Here is a 19,497-nt window from a genome sequence, read left to right on the forward strand (position 1 = left end):
TAATTGAACTGAAACTTTACTTTGATTTAAATTGTTAATAATGGTTAATTTGAATATGAGAAATTACCATTAATATTTTCGGATATATTATTATTAAAGAGACAATACTCACCCATTAAGTAATTAAAAACATTGCTTTGTATTTTAGCACATAATATAGTTTTGATATAGCTCAGTTATATGCAAAAATTCATACTATGCGTATTTATTTATACTATGTTTAAAATAGATTTGTGTGTTTACAAAAATATGTGTATGTACACTACATAAGCCAAGGCATTTCAGTTCAAGGATACACTTTGTCTATGGCTGTCTATCAACTGATCCAAAGAGCACACTGCTTGTTTCTAACATATTTGTTATTTGTTTTAAATTAAAATGTATTTAGCTCGTTCTACCATCTCATTCACTTAAAGGAAACTAATGACTGCAGTTGCTGGATGCTTATGTTGTATGTACAAAAGAAGTAATTAGATTGTATCAGTTGTTCGTTCGTTCGTTCGTTTTTTACAAGTACATTATAGATATTTACATATTCTCATTCTCGTTATAATGGCAACTGCTAACTAAGTCGTACAATTAAATTAACTACTATTTAAAACGTTTTTCTCTTCTCGACAAATTGGCAACTAAATTTCTTAGTCTTTCTCATTAATAAATACATTCGATTTGTTTTTTTTTTCTTTGCTATAGTACTTAGAGTTCCGTTGTGGTTTCCACTTCGGATCGATCCAAGTCATTCAGATACGAGAAACTCATCTGTCCGTAGTCCCGCTTGCCAAAGACAACGTTCTCGTTGGTGCAGCTCATGTGACTGTGTGTCAAGTCCCCATTGGATCTGGGAAGAGATTTAGAAGATTGTCATGAAATTATATTGAATCATAGAAAATGAAGTCAGTAAAAAGAACTGAGTAGTCACCTTTGGAAGAGTGGATTGGCGATGGGCATTTCGCCAGCAAAGAGGCGATTGTTCTGCTGATTATTGCGGCCCAGAGTGTTGGTCATCAGCTCGCCATTGCCATTGAGAGCAGCCATGCCGCCAAAGGTGTTGCCTCGTCGACCCATCGTGCTGTAGCCGTTATTCTGGACATTGGCCAAGTTGTTGCGACTGGCCGACATATCCATTTTGTAGCCACCATTCTGATAGTGATTGCTATTATGATGCTTAATCCTGCCCAGCGTCAGAGTGCCGGGTGTGCTGTTGCCAGCTAGGGCTAAGGGATTCGCATTGTTCCTGGCATTCATCTCGAGGGTGCGATTGAACGTGTTCTGACGATTGTTCATCGTCAGATTGTTGTTGTTCATGTTGTTGAGATTATTGCGCCGCAGCGTCGAAATTGTTGCTGTGGTGGCATCTGAATGCGATGGACTCGACTGACCCTCGCCTCCGCTATTCTGCTTGTGTGTTATATAACTGACATTGTCCAAGGAGAACGCATGATTCTTGGCACTGAAGTCCAGCTGCAGATCCTCATCGCCATCTGGCGGCACAGCCATGGCCAGCATCTGGGTCTCGTACTCCTTCATGTTGGCCACAGACTCACCCGAGTTGGCCGCTTGTGAGTTAACAATTACAGGATCGTAGCGAGTTGGAGTTGGTGCCGAATATTGACGCATGCGCTGCTTAAAGTTCTTGTACCTGAAATGACAATAGAATTGGTAAGGAAACAATTCAGTTGAAGATTTATAAACGACTCACTTGGACCAGGAGACGCAGATGTAGATGATGCCGACGGTGCCTAGGATAAGAATGATGATGGAGATGGCAATCAACGTGAAGGAGAACACCTCATCATCCAGAGCTGCCATAGTTGCCTTGACCTACAAACAAATATTTCGTTTCAGTCAAGTCTTTTTATCATCAACTTTCACTCTTACCTTGTGAACGAGTTCCTTGGGTTGTATGGGTGCAAAGATGCCCTCGGCAGAGGCTCGCACCAGATTGGAGGCTGCCGCGTTGAGTTCATTGCTTGCGGCAGTGGCAAAGAGCGTCTCTTGAACAAGGCTATCGTTGCGGGCAAGCAACTTTTCCGTCTTGGGATCGATCAGGTAGAACCAGACGTCTGTTGCCTCAGGATTCTCGAAGACAGTTCCATTCTCCGTCAAGGTTTTGCGATTGCTGAAGCGTTCGATGCCCGTGACTAGACCGTTGGTCTTCTCCTCGAGCAGCTCTTCCAGGGAAGCGTGGTGTGTGCGAATCTTGCTGGGTGCTGCATTGGAAAATGTGAGCGCCATGCGATGCGCATCTGTCAGCTTGTTGACCACAATTCTGGCTCGCGTCGTGTGTGATCCCTGCTCCTGGGCGTCATTATCGCTGGCCTCAACGTACAGTGTCATGGGGAAGTTGGCGGTGGGGGCCTCGCTAAAGAGTTTTGCGGTGCGCAGAATACCCGTGTCCTCGGAGATGGTAAAGTAGCTGGAGGGCTGCTCCTCCTTGGCGCCAGAGTCCTCCTCGTCAAAGAGCTTGTAGCTTAATATACCGAACTTGCCCGAATCACGATCCGTGGCTCGAACCTGCAGAATCGTTGTGTCGATGTCCATTTCAGGCGTGATAACGGGATAGTAAGTATCGTTCTGACCATGCAAACGATTGAACACAAACTCTGGCGGATTGTCATTCTCGTCTTGCACAATAATCTTGATCGTAGCGCGATCCTTTCGTGGACTTACAAAGTATCTATGGGAAACCAGGCGCACCTCCAGATTGTAAGACATCTTGGTCTCGTAATCCAGCGGCTTAACAAGCACCAGAACGCAGCCATAATCCTCGAGACTCAGCTCAAAGATGCCTTGTTCATTGCCCTGTACAAATTCGCACTTGTAGTTGGGCGTCTCCCGCGATGGTTTCTTTGAGTTGATGATCTGAATGAGTTTCAGCGTGCTGTTCACAGCTGTGGACTCTGGCACGCTGACAATGTAATTGTCATCGCTGAAAGCGAGTCCAATGGTATCTGAGTTCATGAGCATTCCCTTCTCGCCATCTAGTTTGCGCTCCATGGCACCATCCTCATTAGGATCGAGAAGCAGATGACGCACATAGACGGGCAGCATGGCCACCGAACTCAGCTGTGGTTCGCCCATGTCGTAGGCTCTTATGTCCACCTGGTACTCAGTATCCTCTTCCTTGCGCAACTCATCACGTATACGCACTGCGCCCGTATCGGGATCCACCTGGAAGTACTTCAAGGCCTTGCCTCGTCCCACGAGCTCGTAACGAACCACATTGCCTGGTGAAGTGCCGTCCGCATCGATGGCTGGCATTGTGGCAACGATGGAGCCAATGGGTTGATCATCATTCACAGTCACAGGACCAGGCACCGTTATGAACACAGGGCGCACATCGTTGCGATCCTCGACATCGACCACCAGATGCACCGTGTCTCCGGGAGCATCGCCATCGTTCTCAATGGTGCCAATGGTCAGCTCATGCTGTCGCTGCTTCTCAAAGTCCAATCCCTTGGTGGTGCGCACCTCTCCGCTCGTAGGCGAGATCTTGAAGAGTTCCGCGTCGCCCTTTCGCAGCACATAGGTAATCTCAGGCATGGAGTCGGGATCGTATGCTTGCACGGTGGCCACCAGATAGTTGGCTTCGTTTTCGGGAATGCGCACATTGATGCGAGCATCGTTAAACTTCGGCACCTCATCGGGCAGATCGTTCACCTGGACTGTAACACTAGCTGTACCCAGGCGAGCGTCGGGAGCACCATCCTTGGCAGTCACCACAAACTTGTACTCGTTGAGACGTTCGTAATCCAATGCAGTCGCTGTGCGCAACTCCCCTGACTTGGCATTGATGCTAAACGGAATATCCGTTGGTATCGAGTAGGTTATCTCTGCATTAATGCCCTCATCCGCATCTGTGGCATGGACTATGCCTACAAAGGCATCTGCTTTGCCCTCATCTACGGTGAAGACGTAAGGCAACGTGTTTTCATCGAACTCTGGGTTCTTGTCGTTGATGTCCGTCACCTTGATGTTAACTGTTGCACTGCTGGAGAGTCCGCCATTATCCTCGGCCTTCACGATCAGTTGATAACGCGTTAGACTCTCTCTATCCAGCTTACGTATGACCATGATGACGCCAGTCTGTTGAACCACAGCAAACTGCCGCAGATCGTTGCCTGACATTATAGAGTAGACGACAGGATCGTTCTCAGGATCATCCGCATGTATTACAGTGACTGTGGAGTTGATTTCGGCACCTTCGCTAACTTGCACCTCGTACACTGAATTGCTGAAGCGCGGCGGCTTCGTGTTTGGCCCTGGGGTGACAGTCACCTCCACAATAGCCTGGGAGGAGAGTCCACCAATATCTGAAGCCTGCACTGTGATGCTGTACTGCTCGCCTGCCAGTAAACGTCCATGGGTCGTAATGGCGCCCGTCTTCTCGTCGATCTTGAACTTTTGAATGCCATTGTTGGACACGTGGTAGATGGAGTAAGTGACAACAGCATTAGGCCCGTCATCAATGTCAGTTGCTACCATTTGTGCGACCAGTCGCTCCTCATGCTGATCACCCGCTGCAATTGAGATGGGAGCAACCATCGCCAGCTTTGGAGCATTATCGTTGACATCTCGTAAGTTCACAGTCAAGCTCAACGGAGCGCTAGCTGCATTGGTGCGTGGTTCTCGGGCAACAACCTGGAACTTATAGCGTCCTGGGGCGGGAGGATCGCGATCGAGGCCCTCCTCGTTTACAACCAGCATACCATCGTTAGTCACGTTGAATGAGGGCGTCGTTAACTCATAAATGTAATCGGGTTTCGGATCATCCTCTCCCAGATCGTCGTCAGTGGTGCGGAAGAAAATGGGTTTACCACTGGCATCCAATACTTTGGTGCCAATGGGTGAATTCTCGTCCACGTATCCCTCGATGTCAGAGGAGGTGATAACTGGAGGATTGGCGTCTACTGGCTTCACAGCAATCGTCAGCTTAGCCGTGGTAAAGCGGCTGGGAGGCGGTGAAATCTCCTCAGCCCTCACAACGATATCGTACCGTTTGGCTGTCGATGTATCTACTGCCTTTGTCTGCTTAAGAACTCCCGTTGCCTCATCGATTTCAAAGTAGTCCGCATAGTTGCCTGGCATACCACTCGCGAAGCTATAGCGTATTCGCGAGCTTATCGTATCCAGATCTACGGCTTGAATCCTTTCAGGAAGGACATTTAGCACCCCCTGCACCGATCCTGCGGGCACCGATGCTGTATACTCCGGATTGATGCAGGCACCATCGAGCAAGACACATCCCCTATAGATGAACGATGGATCCATGTCATCGGAGTCTGCTATGTTCACAGTAAGCGTTGTGGTCGATGACAGACGCTCGGCCACATTGCGTGCACGATCCTGGAGGGAGAATGAGAAGATAAAGAGAAGAGTTAGTCAGTTCCTAGGAAACCCAAACTAAAGATGGAAAGATTCTGCGGAAATCATTCCAAAGAAGTAGCCTCTGCCTAATCTGCTCAACACTAAGAAACTAAGAAATAATAGAGTTAATTCATGAAATACATGGGAAAACATATCGATTTGTAAAAGGAAAGTAAATGGTAAGACCTTAAACATCTCTGCTTAATATGTTAATCAAAGCCTATTGTAAAGGGAGTGTTTCAATGCGAAATATTTGGGAAGTATTTCGTTCTGTAATAAGGAAATGGTAAGGCCTCAGACATTCCTGCCTAATCTGTTCAACACGCTTTAACTTTCAATGCAGCTTTCTACTGTCATATATGGGATGCGAAGACAATGGGGTTGGCCTAGGCCAATGCCTTGTCAACGGCTGTGGTTGCGGTTGCGGTCTGAGGCTGTTGCCGGTGAGCGCGATATGCCAAACGCCAGGTAATTTGATGCCCCACTGCCCCAAGGAGCAAGGCATGGAAATAAACCAAGCAGAGACTCTTGAACTAAGATTATGCTTGGCCGAAAGCCGGACCAAATTGACAGCAGACTTGGGAAAGGCGCGGGCATATGTAAATGTCAAATAAATTCTTTTGAAATGTCATAAACCGGCGATACACAATGGTTGCCGTTGCTTTTCTTGTTATTATTATTTTTGTTGTTGTTGTTATTGCTGTTGAACTGGCCAGCGAAATCATGTTTATCGTGTTTTTGGCGAGCTAAAATTATTCGGTTATGCATGAAATAGCATAATCCCCCAATACGAAAATATCAACAAAATGATTGTTCTTACATTTTAAAAGCACGTTTTGTTTATAGTGTAAAACACATCGTAAACGCATGTAAACTTACCGAAGCTACAATAGTCAGATAATAGCGTTGGATCTTCTCGTAATCCAAAGTCTTAGCGACTGTCACCTGAAATTATCGTGAAAGAATAGGCAAAGAATATGAATTAATATTAGACTTTCGATAGTTGATCTTCTCTATGAAATACTACACTTACTTGTCCTTGGTGGGGAAATGATATAGCAAAGGTGCCATAACCATCGGCACTCGTGAGTTTCTCATCTTCGGTTCTATTAGCATCGCCCTTGACTATAAAATACTCTACTAAACCATTAACACCAGCATCCTTATCTAGCGCCTGTATATTACGATAAACTGTAGAACCCAATGGTGTGCTCTGTAAGATAAAAATGACAGATTATTAGCAATATTCCAGGTTAAAACAACCTCTCTAGCCCATTGTCTAAGACTGTTATAAAAGCTCTGGTATAAAAGCAACTGACATTTAGCTGTTCTACCAGCATCTTGCTGTTTTATTATCTCTTCTAACAGTATGGCAAGCTGTTCTATGAACAGCGTCTTGCTGTTATATGCGCAAGTATAACAGTTTATGCACAATGCAATTGCACAGAGGAGGAGTCCTTAGATCTGGCCGCATACTGCAGATAATTTTGACTTCTAGATGAAGAAAACAATAAAAGCTACGATAATGATTGTTACCGTTTTATACCGTGCAAAAATGCTAAATACGTTTTGCGACGGGAAACCAAAAATGGCATGTTCATGAAAATTAGGTAGCAACAGCGACTGCAGCGGTAGTGAATGCTGTTGTTGTACTTGTAGATGCAGTTGTTGTTGTTGTGGTGGTGGCTGTTTGACTGTTGAAGCAGCACCATGGTCTAACAGCAAAGACAACAAGAACAGCAGCAGCAGCCACAGCAGCGACAGAAACAAGCTGGGCGACAAAACGTGCCCAACAACAACACAAAGATGCACCAAAAGTGCAGTTATGTAACGGGCAAAGCAAACAGCCTTTTACATTCAACTAAAAGCATGCTGTGTGTGTGTGTGTGTATGTGTGTGCTTGTCTCTTTCCTCGAGGTTAAACTCAGCAGGTACTAAGTAAGTATGTACTAAACGCGCCTTATACTTTACGCCTTTGCCGAACGAGCGACAACGCGACGATCAGACACGACACGAGTCGACAGACGCGACGAGACGAAGACGAGCCGACAAGTTAGTCATTGAGGAGTATTTGGCTGAACTTTTGATTTCGGTATTTTTTAGCGCTTAATTTTAAATGGCAAGTGAATAGTGAATAGGCGCAGTTATCGTTTGTTGCCGTGAGTAATTTGATGCGGTTTATTGTGCAATATTTATTAAACGGCTGCAGCGCGTCTTCCCATGGCAGCTAGTAGTATAAAGAACTCTATTACAGGAAGAAATGCTCGTAGGCATTTGTGTTTGTGTGTGTGGCCCCAACTGTGCGGTATATGTAGTTTAAGTGAGATAAACATTTGGCTGTTGCGACGGCGTCGCCGCGTCGTGCATCAGGTTGAAAGCCGCCATCCACCGAAAAAAAACTGAAAACCGAAATGTGGCGATGTTTGTGTGTTGTGTTGTGTTGTTGCAGTGCTATGCGAGCGGAACGTGATATACGAGTACTTGCTGCGACTCTGCTGAATAAATATTTGCGCTGCATCTGGCAATTGCCTGAAATTGTTGATTTTCCTTGTATTTACATATACACATGTAAGTATACACATACACATGTATGCATGCATTTGTGTGGGTGGAGATGGAGAGGGGGCATAAAAGATTTGTATCGCCTGCACGAAATTATTTGTTAAGCGTGCCCGTACACAATAAAAAAAAAAACAAAAAACAGAAACAGAAACAAAAAAAGGCAGCATGGCGACTTGCAAGTATATCTATCTCTGCTCATTCGATATTGTTGTACCCTGTAACCATAAAAGGCAGACGAGTGGGTATGCATGTGAACGATAACTGTGGAATGCGCAATATCGATACCGATATTTGCATATGTGGAGTGTGCGAAGCATTTCACAACACTACATTGATTCGGAATTCCTGGCAGCAGCAGAAGGCGCTGCCAGATCAATTTAATTTTTACATTTACAATACATTCCGGAGCTTTTCCGCTGCTCTGCTTCTTAGGAGACCGCTTGCTGCCTTATTGGGTTTGTAATTGACGGCTTAATGAGCTGGCCTCATCAATGCCAATCTCAGGGGATGCTATTAGCTGAGCAACTGTGACTACAACTAAAGCAAGTCGAGCAAAACTGTGTTGTGTTTATAAATTAAAATGCAACACAAAGGCTGATGGCTTTTTACGGTTTACGGTTTGCTCGCTGATTGCCAGATTGCCCGATTGCCAATTGCATTCAAACCAGACCAGAGACAAGAGACAAGAGACCAGCCACCAAGAGCAATATAATGAGTCTAGCTTGGGCCATTGCCATGGTCATCACCATCGCCATCATCATCATCAACATCGACAGCCGGCGACGCTGGCAAAGAATTCTGTTGTTGGAGTTGGAGATGGAGAGCAATAAAAATCATTCGCAATTGTCCGATTGCTCGTTTTGAGTCATTTCGAATGGGGAATTTAGCTGCATATTCAACTGTTCTTCTGCAAATCAATTCCAGACTGGCATTTGTCACAATTAATTATTAGACAGCGGCACCCGCGTTTCAAAATTTATGTGCATATATCAGCAGATGAGACGATCTCCTTAAGCAGATCCCCAGGAACAGCTGCACAACTCAGGACACAGGACAACTAGTTGAGCTTGACAAACAAGTTGGAGGCTCACAGATACCCTGGAGCGAGGAGCATTGCTTAATTTTCCGCGAATCAAATAAACTTTCATTTGTCTAAAAGGAATGGCCCATGCTCAACTCTTGATCACTGATCACACTGCTGATCACTCGACTCGACTACCTGGCAAAGCAGCGCTTTAGTCGGTCGCTTGCTTTTGATTCCCTTTTCGCGTTCTGCATTATGAATAATTTATGAATAAAATCGTTTTGTGCGCTGGGAAGCCACAAACGCTTGTCCAGCTGGCTCGTTTGACATATTCAAATTGATTATATGTGTCGCAGAGGTGCGGCCCGCAGGCTTTGCTTTACCGGACAGACTGGGAAGGCTGGGGACAGCCTTACTAGCTAGATAGGTGGTTAACTTTATGTTAGTGGGCAGTCGAATTACACTTATTGACATGACGTTGCCACACGTTGCACGTTGCACGTTGTACGTTTAGAGATGTTCCCGAAAAGTAGATCCGGGTGATCGAACTCGCAAATATTGGGAGATAGACTTACCTCAGGCACTGTGATCTCGTAGGGCGTGTTCATGAAATGCGGCGCATTGTCATTGACATCGGACACGCGCACAATAAGCGGGATGTTGCGCTTCTTGTTTGACTCGCGAATGGTGCAAGAGACCTACAAAAAAACAGAACAGAGAAAGACGGGGTAAAACATAGGGAAATAGGTTGTAGAAGAAGCGTTGCGAATCTGTTGTCTGTTGATTCTGCAGATTGTGTAGATTAAATGTGAATGTGGCATGTCGCATTCATTAGATGACTGTCCACAAGTCTGCTGATTTATAATACGAGTGCAGGAAGTTGGCTGGTTGGAGACTCACCTGGAACACAATGTGACTGAGATTCTCCTCATCGCGATCGAGCGGCTGCAGCAGCTTGAGCTTCTTGCCATCCAACAGGAATGTCGGCTGTCCCTTTGGGAAGACTAGATCGAGCGCAATTTCCGTGTTAGGATCACCATAAATTGGCAGTTCGGCTGGCGTTGTGGGTTGTCCAATAACTTTTCAGATGCAAATGATATATACATATATAAACACAGTTAATTTGAATAGTTAGTACACTCATATAGAGAGCGTCGAAGAGAGAGAGAGAAGAGCCTTTCACTTTGTCAGCTAAGCTCTCTTTTCTAAAAGATATTACCAAGTTGTGTGTCTAGAAAGTCTTTACTGCAATTATTGCAGAGAATGTGTGTGTGAGTGTGTATAGCAGACGGAAGACGCAAGGAAACCAAATCAATGCTCCGATTTCTATTTTCCGGTTTTTGCAGCCAAAGCCACCAACTTGCTACAAGTTGCAAGCTAGCCAGCCAGCCAGCCAGCCAGTTAAGTTCTGCTACCAATTCGCATTGGGTGGAACACAATACTTTGCGTTACTCGCTCGGCTTCTCTCTCGGGTACGCTCATGTGAGAGACCCTATCGAGGCATTTCTTTTATATAGTAATTCCTCTTGCTGTTTCCTTTTGCTTTGGCGCAATGCTTGGCATTCCTTGGACCAATTCTTGTCTCTTCTCACGTACCTTAATTAAGGCCCATCCCCCCGCATACACTCCACAATCTATCGACACTCTGCAGTCTACATTCTAGTGTCCACATTCTACAATCTGTGCAGTTGCCACTTGTGGCTTTCTCATAATTTATTTGCTGTTATATTGCGTTTATTTAATTGCATTTTCCTGCTGGTTGTTGTTGTCTTCTCCCCATTATAATTTATCTATATATATTATTAAATTTAATCTATCCACACTTTGTTGCAACAAAGTGGTGCACCTTCCGAGTCCGACTTCGATCCTGTTGATTAGTCTCAAATATATTGAGTGTTCGACGTTGCCCCCCCGGGCTGTCAATTTGATAGCTTCGACTGCGACTTCGACTTCGACTTGGATGTTGGAGTTGCAGTTGGAGTTGGAGTTGACTTGCTGCTTGGTATGTGCCTCGATGTGGCTGTAACCCTATACTATCAGTTAATAACGAGTCCAAGTACGAAGCCTGCTTGCTGGCAAGCATGGCAAAAAACCTGAAGTTGGCCAACCTGAAGAGACGGCAAGACAAGACAAGACAAGAGCGAGAGTTCGGGTAGTTGTAGCGTGTTAAGCGCTACATTCTTATGTAAGTACTTTAATGCGATTTGCATCAAAGGCGCATTCCCTCACTCCTCACACTCTCTCTCTTCCTCTCTTTACTCCCCCCGTCGAGATTGTCTGTCGTTGGGCGTATGAAACAATTTTATTATAATAAGAGCTTGGCTCGAGCTCAGGCTACTGAAATGTGTCTAACAGATTGTGAATTATAGGCAAGCGGAGAGCTGGAACCAAGAAAGCGGAGAGCTGGAAAAAATAAGCCTGAAAGGCGCATAAAACGACGATAAATTGTTGGCAAGATGCACAACGTCGTAAGCCTCCATCAATGTCCAAGTTGTTGAAGGCTTTCGGGCCTAATGAAGTCAACAGACCGAAAGTCTACCTCACCGAAAACAAAAACAAAAACAACCCAAGACCTCGAACTTCTTAACTGCTTCTAATTACACATAAGCACTCTTCGCATGGTAGATTCTCTCCTTTTCCACATAAATGTTCCGTCGAATATAAGTGTGTACTTACAGTCCCCGCGACTCTCCTCGATGTCCAGTATTATGTTCGTCTGGCCCGTTTCCACCTCGCACATCTGCGATTTGCCCAGAACACCAACTGTGTATTGGCAGCTGCCCAGCAAGAGCAGAATGCCCAGATATCCTGGTGCCAGGCGGCCAATCATTGTGCTTTGTATAGTCATCTTAACTGCAAGGAATAAAAGAAATCATAAATTTCAATTAGGCAGATTCCCACAATAAAAATTCATTTAGGAATATTAGCAATTAGCTAGTTCCTGACTGTCTAACGTAGTAAAAAGAATTCTGTTAACTGAAATGTTATAGTAATAATATAATATAATTTAATAATAAAGGAATTTAAGGAAATAAACTTCATGATTTTCGGGACAGCAGGTTGATTGAACATTGAACTATAACATGAACATTGTTTTACTTGAAAGCTATCTTTTAAATTAATACTTTTTCGCTTGACTTAGACTACTTTCTAACTTAAAGAGAAAATGCGTTTGAGCTCTATTCAAGTGCATAATGTGAAGGAAACGCTTTCGAACGGAACTATTCACAGTTTGCTGTTTAGACATGGGAGCGGAAAACCTTCTCATCTGTCAGTTTGGAGGAAGGTCCGCGTTGTTGTGCCACTGTTTAAAGTTAAGGATATTGTCGGAAAAGTCGTTCTCGACTTGAATCGAATCGCAGATGCAAGTACTTCTATACAAAGGCGGCTCGAGAGCCGAGCTGAGCTGAGCTGAGGCAGAGCCTTAAATGGCCCGACATCAATATGCAATAAATATTTAACTTAACCATCTTGGCGCTGTCTACGCGTTTTTCTTGTTGCCCACTTTAGAATTGCCCATATATAGGCCTATGGAAATCTATGATCAGATTTGTTTTGTTCGCTTTTCTTTTGTTTCGCCTCGCATCGTCTTGTTTCGTTTCGTTTCGTTTTTGGCCCGTTGGCCATTCGTAAACGGTCCAAGACCGCGCCACAAAAGAACTTGGACAAAAATACGTAAAAAAAAAGGAAAAGAAAAGAAGATAGTCCAGGAACCAGAAACTCAAACTATTTTTATGGCTAACTTCACACTTTGCCTGCAGTTTGCCATAATGAATTCCTTAGCAAATTTGCTTGGTTGCAACCAAGTTGTAGCTGTAGCTGATCAATCTGCCACACATACGAGTAATGTTTGCTCTTCGAACTCAGATCAATCTGTAAGTTCTATGCTGCTATTATCTAATGCCTCCCTCGGGGGATTTCCCTTTTCTCTACGCTCCCAATTTATTGTGGTATTTATTCATGATTGTGCTTTTACTTAAGATTAATAACATATTATATCAAATTCTTTTTTCTTACAAGCTTTCCTAAGTTTCTTTTGAGCTCTTTTTATTGTTAATGAGATGCGTAATCAGAAGTGAGCGCCGTTTTGTTCTCATAATAATAATTCTGTAATAATTTCTTATAATTGCTTGTGTACGGTTGTTTTGCACTTTTATTAGGCTTTTGCAATTACGTAAATTTCGTCTTTTATTTTCAGTCTTCTTTTCTCTCTTCTCTACTTCTCAAAAGCCATCATCATTTGCCTTAAAAGACATATAAAAGCGCCATACTGAAAGTCTCTTCTTGTTGGTTTGTTTGTTTGTCTTCTGGTCTCTTGGGCTGCTGTTGCTGTCGCCGTGTCGCTTCTTTGTTTGCCTCTCAATTAACGTAATTTGTGAGGTGAAAGCAAACGAAGTTAGCACTAATAAATTGTTGCTCACATACATACATACACTCCATACATTCGCTTCTCCTAATAGTATCTCAGGCAGCCGGATGGTCAAACGTTGCTCCGAAGACTAATGAGGTTAGAATTTGCTTATAGCTAATGGGCGATGAAGCTAATACCAGTGTTTTATACCCTGTAATACTAAGTTCATGAGTGGAAATGCTTATTTTATGCACACAAAGATGAGAATCTCTTTGATCAAGATTTCCTCATGTTTGCAACCTCATAATCGAGGCAATTACAAAGGTATAGAGTTTAAATTTGACACGCAAGAAGTTTAGCATTTTAAAAACATATTCTGAAAATTTCATAATGATTGCTAATGAGATTCGCTAAATAATAGAGTTAGAAATATTGGCAACTCTCTAATTATGAAACTTGACATGCACTTAGCTTAGCATTTTAAAGAGATTTACTAAAGATTGCATCGCAAAATGCAAAATTTGTTAGCTAATCTATGGAAAAGAAAAATGAGTTCCAGAATCTTTGATGCTGTATCAAGACATCCTTAAGTTTGAAACGTCATAATCGAGGCAATTACAAAGCTATAGAGTTTAAATTTGCGAGAAGTTTAGCATTTTAAAAACATATTCTGAAAATTTCATAATGATTGTTAATGAGTTAGATATATTGGCAACCCTTTATATTATTATTATTATAAAACTTGACATGCACTTAGCTTAAAGAGATTTCCTAATTATTTCATAGCGATTGCATCGCAAATTCAAATTTCGTTAGCTAATTTATGGAAAAGAAAAGTGAGTTCCATTTATCTTTCAGGGTATCTGGCGATCGTTTCTCAACTCGCTTGCTTTTTTTTTGTTGGCTGTTTCTCAGTGCCTTGGGTTAATTTACATCTACCACGCAGTTATTATTTTAATAAAAATTGGATGCAAGGCAGCCATTACGCCCATATTAGCTAAAGTGTTGTCTGTGGTTTTTTCTCTTTCTTTTTCTTCTTGTATCTTGTATTTTGTATTTTGTGGGATTCATTTTTGCCCTGTGTAAAGTGAATGAAAAGTTGACTTGACCTGTGTGTGGAGCGTGTGAAAGATTTTGATACAAAGTATAAGTATAAGTATATATGTTATATAGTGAGTATATAAATTGAGCATATTTCCATGTTGATTATGTTTCACACCCTTTCGTGGGGATGAGTCAAAGACCATCTCCACACACTCCACTGTCTTTCTACCACAAGTCTTCTGCTGTTTTCTTTTAGTATTCTTCTAGGCGATTATGCCAATCTTCTCTGTTCTCTGCGGCGAACAGTTGGCAATCAAATGCGATGACATGTGATTCTTGAGCTTTACTGTTGTTTTGCCGATAAGTCAAAGACTGTGTCTTAAGATATACGACGCACAACATGTTCGTACAATATTCTTTACATTGTCCGTCTATAATCATTTTGTCACGAAAGCTACACATTTCCGAACACCATAAATTACACATTCGCATACATCTATGAATATGTATGTTCTTGATTATGCCAACAAGTTGTTCGAAGATATGACCATGTCTGTCTTTCAGTGGGTTTATTCACAGAAACTAGTCTCGGAGTCTTTTTCTTTTTCTGTTTTTATTTCTCTTTTTCAACAAATATCTTAACTAAGCAAGCGAACGTGTTTTAGTCGCTTTTATGTAATTTTCATTTAAGCAATTTAGATTGAAATCGGATTACTTTGTATACCAAGCAATACCGACTAAGACAACGACGACGGCGATGATATCGTAAGTGGCATTCGAATGATGTGCCGAAAATTGAGTTGTTCAGCAGATATAGATCGAAGATATATAACACAAAATTAGTACACTCTACTTAGCTGCAGGGTATGCAAAGCGTGGCGGCAAAATAAACTGATCAAACAAATTAAAAATATTATTTAATATCATCATCATCATTATCTTCAAACACTGTTGTTTGCCATGTTATGGCAGCATTGAATATCTTATGGGTTTATTTTATATTATAACATCAAATCAGAAATAAAATAAAGCAAGGAATATATTTTAGATTCATAATTTTCTTGTATAATTATGAATGTCTGAAATGAAATCAAATAAGGAATATCTTTCAGATTTATTCCACATAATTCTTGTATAATTATGACAGCAACTAAATATATTATGGAATATCTTTTGGGTTTACATTATTTTTAACATTTTATCACTTTATATCACCAAAAGTAATAAAATATGGAATATATTTTCAATGTAGAATAACATTATTCTTTTATAACATATTATTATATCAGGCATTAAATATATGGTGTCTTTAAGAATATTATGATATATCATTACAGCCATGAAATTTAATATTATATATATCTTACAGAATTCTATGTTAGATTTATTCTACGAAATTCTGATATATTTGTCACAGAAATTAAATATGTTATGACTTTTAGAATATTATGGAATATCAGTTGGGTTTGTTCTATATGTTACAAGTCATATCATAACAGCCATGAAATATGATATATATCTTTTGGAATATCTACTAAATTTATTCTACTTAATTCTTGTATAATTATGACACAAATTAAATATATTTTGGAATATCATTTGGGTTTATTGTATAGATTCAGAATCACATCATAACAGCCATGAAATATAATATATATCTATATATATATATCATCAATGTAGGTCATTGATTCATGCCAAATCTATATATAGAATTTCACCACAACATGAACTTGAAGCACCTTTTGGTTTATGGGAATGTAACACTATACAAATGGATCAAGTCTCTATCAAGCTGTCAAGCCCTCTCTCTATAGGGTATTCCCCATGGCATAGCCCCCATCGTTGAGTACGCTAACGTAACGGTTTCCGTTTGCTGGTGTCATTTTTCATCACTTCAACATAAAATTTTGCTGAATTGTCGATGTCAGCATTAAAAGACAAAACTCAAAATGCAGACGCAAGAAATTAAAAAATGTAGGTACGTGCAAGGTACGGACTTATAACGTGGAAATGTGCATATAGTCTGTGTACATATTGTATACAGGTACGTGAACATAACTACTATATAACTATATAACATACAATATATACTCGTAGTACTTAGATACTCCGAATTGCGAAATGGCGAAACTGCGATGTGCCAATGCGATTTTGCAAAAAGTTTCCCTACTTTTTATACAATTTGCGAATTGTGCAAACTGCAAGCTAAAGAGAAAATGTATATTTCAATATACGAGTATATGCAAATTTCTATTAAATATATCATTATAACGCTGAGTAGAGAAATCTTTATAGCCAATTCAGGTACTTTCGTTTATTGAAAGAACTTCAGAATGATATAAGAAATGCCAAAATTGTAATCTTTGTAACTTTTTTCTATACTTTTTTTTTATTGATTTTTATGATTGATTCATATTATATATATCATATCATTATAATGTTGAGTAGAGATATCTTTATAACCAATTCAGGAACTTTCGTTTATTGAAAGAACTTAATGATATAAGAAATGCCAAAATTTTAGTCTTGACTTTTTTCAATACTTTTTTGATTGATTTTGATGATTGATTCATATTATAAATATGGTCATATTATAATGTTGAGAAGCGATATCCCTATTACCTATTCGGGACTCTATTTTATTAAAACCCTTTGAGTTGTATTAAATGTACCATAGTGCTGAGTAGAGAGATTCCTATAACCTATTCGGGAACTATGGTTTATTGAAAGAACTAATAAATGATAGAGCATAATATAAATCTTTAATTAGTTATTGAAGTTTTCTTTTTAAACCATACTTTATTGATAGATTTTGATGATTGTTTCATATCATTCTTTGAGTAGGGAGATCCCTATAGAAAGAAACATCTTAAAAATTATATAGGAAATACTATACAACAATATAAATCTTTACATTATTTAAGTTCTCAGGTTAAACCATACTTTTTTGGGTTGATTTTGATGATTGATTCATATCATTCTTTAAGTGATATATCGAGGGAGAGATCTTTACAAACAATTCGGGAACAGAAAGAACTGAAGAACGATCAAAATCAATATAAATATAAAAATCGTTTTAATCAGTCATTAAAATGTTGAGTTGAAACTTTACATTCTTCAATTATTTGAACCATTTATTAAGTTTGAATACGAATCCTATTCTCGCATATTATTTTTGTCTATAAAAGACTATCTATTTATTCACAAAGAACCCAACAAAGTGATCTCATTATGAAAACTATCTATTCATATGAATATAATGATTACTTACTGTTTCTATTTTCAACAATATATCCAATTTGTGAGCAGGTAAAATAATTGTTATGCATGAGCCACGAAACAGACGAGAAAAAAGAAAAACAACATTTACAAAACAATTAAGAATGGTCGCAAGTTGAGAGCGACTTCTAATATCAAGGCTATTTCTTTTTCTATGCAAGAATTGTGATTGTAATTCTGTCTCGACCTCAGAGCTCAAATCGAGAGACAAAGACTGAACTTGGAATGCAGTTTCAATCAAAAATTGAAGTGAACCAGCTGGAGTTTGGTTGATCTTCTGATTGATTTGGTACATAAGATTTTAAGTGTTTTCTACAATTAAGATTCCTTTCTATAGACAGAGTATAGAAAGAAAGAAAGAGAGCCACACTTTGTACTAGACTTGCGGCATTCTTGAGGCTGATTAAACTGGTTCAGTTAACGGCGTGACACCTCGACTTAATCACTTTGGTTTTAATTGAGCATTTGACCCGAGCACCTGTAAGAGTTGGTCAACAAATGACATAATTAACTGTCAATGCTGCCAATTAATTAACCGTATTATCATCGTAGAGGCTATAGAGAGAGGCTATCCCAATATATAGTCCGCTATATTCATATACCGGTAGCTGATTTGCAAAGTTTTTGGGGAGAAGAAAGAGTTTTGAGTTTCACTTTTGCCAACATGGCGCTGGCCACAAAACTCAAAACACACACACACAACGACACCCACACGTAGTTGTTGTTGTTGTTGTCCAAAAAGCATTTAAACCTGCTCAAAAATCTATAAAGCGTACAACAGCAACAACAACAGCAACAATAATATTGCCGTCGGCTGCTGCGACAGCTTCAACTCGACTTCGACAGCGACTTCGACAGCGACTTCGACTTCGACTTGGACTGCGTGCAGTAAAAGTAGTGTGGCAAGTTGATGTTGCCCCGTTTGCCGTTGATCGTCTGGCGACTCGCTGTGTTTACCATTTGACTGTGGCAAGCAGCAGCCGCTGTCGAAGTATTTGCAAACACTCTGCGCACACGTGACCTCATTTGGCAACCCCCCTGCTTGCAATGTTTCGCCCTCCCGCCAATAGATGTCGCTATCCCCACACACAATTGGGGTCAGCACGATCAGCGTCCTGCAATTATAAAAGAAGAAGAAGTAGGAGAGGGAGATAGCCCTGGTCCCTCTCCTACTTCTTCTTCTTCTTTTTCTTAGGCATTTCCTCTCCTACTTCTTCTTCTTCTTCTCCGCAGCATATTCATTCACAGCATAGTCAAAGTTCGAATCTTCTTTTCTTTTTTGCTGCACAGTGTAAAGTTTCACTTTTGTCGATTTGTTGTTTGCAACAATGGTCTCAGGAATTTTGCACTCCATTATCTCTATTTATATTGAAGAGTTTTATATTGTAATTTTTGTGTTGTGTGTGTTACCTTAACGATCGAGCGAAGATTTCACAGGCAGCAGAATCTCATTGCAGCATTCAACTTTCATTTACTTGGGCGCGTATTCCACAGAGAATTGATTTATATTTATTTTGTATAAATTTTAATTTTTGATTTGCTTCTTTTGATATAATTCTCTTTGTAAGCAAACACACACACACACAGAACACACACACACACACTCGCACACACAAAGCACAGAGCACTTGAGCTAGAGACAGATGCAGAGCTAAAAGCTAAAAAGCCTATCGCGAAACCGGTAGTTCGATAGAAGTGTAAAAAACGTATTTGAGCCAAGCGCGCACGACGATTATAACACCTGAAATCACAGGTAGCTGGCTCCGAACTGACTTTGGCGACCATGGCAGCAGCAGCGCCAGGGCAACAAGTGGGCGCTCGCTTTGCTCTGCACACAACATACAACATACAACAACAACACACACAT

At 40.9% G+C, this 19,497-nt stretch overlaps 2 protein-coding genes and 1 long non-coding RNA gene across 3 annotated transcripts in view; 2 read left to right on the plus strand and 1 right to left on the minus strand.

Annotated features, from left to right (window-relative positions):
* Nucleotides 1-19,497, plus strand: part of LOC132786082 (hamartin) — a 158,550-nt gene that overhangs the window by 97,706 nt on the left and 41,347 nt on the right. The window lies entirely within an intron of this gene.
* Nucleotides 183-19,404, minus strand: LOC132784359 (cadherin-99C). The gene is made up of 10 exons (XM_060789913.1): nucleotides 19,041-19,404; nucleotides 11,630-11,806; nucleotides 9,854-10,032; nucleotides 9,529-9,651; nucleotides 6,401-6,580; nucleotides 6,247-6,312; nucleotides 1,879-5,346; nucleotides 1,700-1,821; nucleotides 920-1,639; nucleotides 183-838 (listed from the first exon to the last, which is right to left on the minus strand). Exons 2-10 carry the CDS (start codon nucleotides 11,799-11,801, stop codon nucleotides 697-699), a joined length of 5,172 nt encoding a protein of 1,723 aa, XP_060645896.1. The 5' UTR covers nucleotides 11,802-11,806; nucleotides 19,041-19,404; the 3' UTR covers nucleotides 183-696.
* LOC132787099 (uncharacterized) lies at nucleotides 5,459-6,009 on the plus strand. The gene is made up of 3 exons (XR_009632505.1): nucleotides 5,459-5,546; nucleotides 5,599-5,653; nucleotides 5,711-6,009. It is a non-coding gene; the product is annotated as an uncharacterized LOC132787099 (long non-coding RNA).

The sequence above is a fragment of the Drosophila nasuta genome, chromosome 2R (genome assembly GCF_023558535.2).
Source record: "Drosophila nasuta strain 15112-1781.00 chromosome 2R, ASM2355853v1, whole genome shotgun sequence".
Taxonomy (NCBI): Eukaryota; Metazoa; Arthropoda; class Insecta; order Diptera; family Drosophilidae; genus Drosophila; species Drosophila nasuta.

Excerpts from the sequence above, each read along its gene's own strand:
- LOC132784359 (XM_060789913.1), bottom strand. The coding sequence starts at position 11,801 with ATGACTATACAAAGCACAATGATTGGCCGCCTGGCACCAGGATATCTG. Across the intron at positions 6,581-9,528 it reads ACGAGATCACAGTGCCTGAG|AGCACACCATTGGGTTCTAC; the intron begins GTAAGTCTATCT and ends TTTATCTTACAG. Across the intron at positions 1,640-1,699 it reads ATCTGCGTCTCCTGGTCCAA|GTACAAGAACTTTAAGCAGC; the intron begins GTGAGTCGTTTA and ends TTGTCATTTCAG.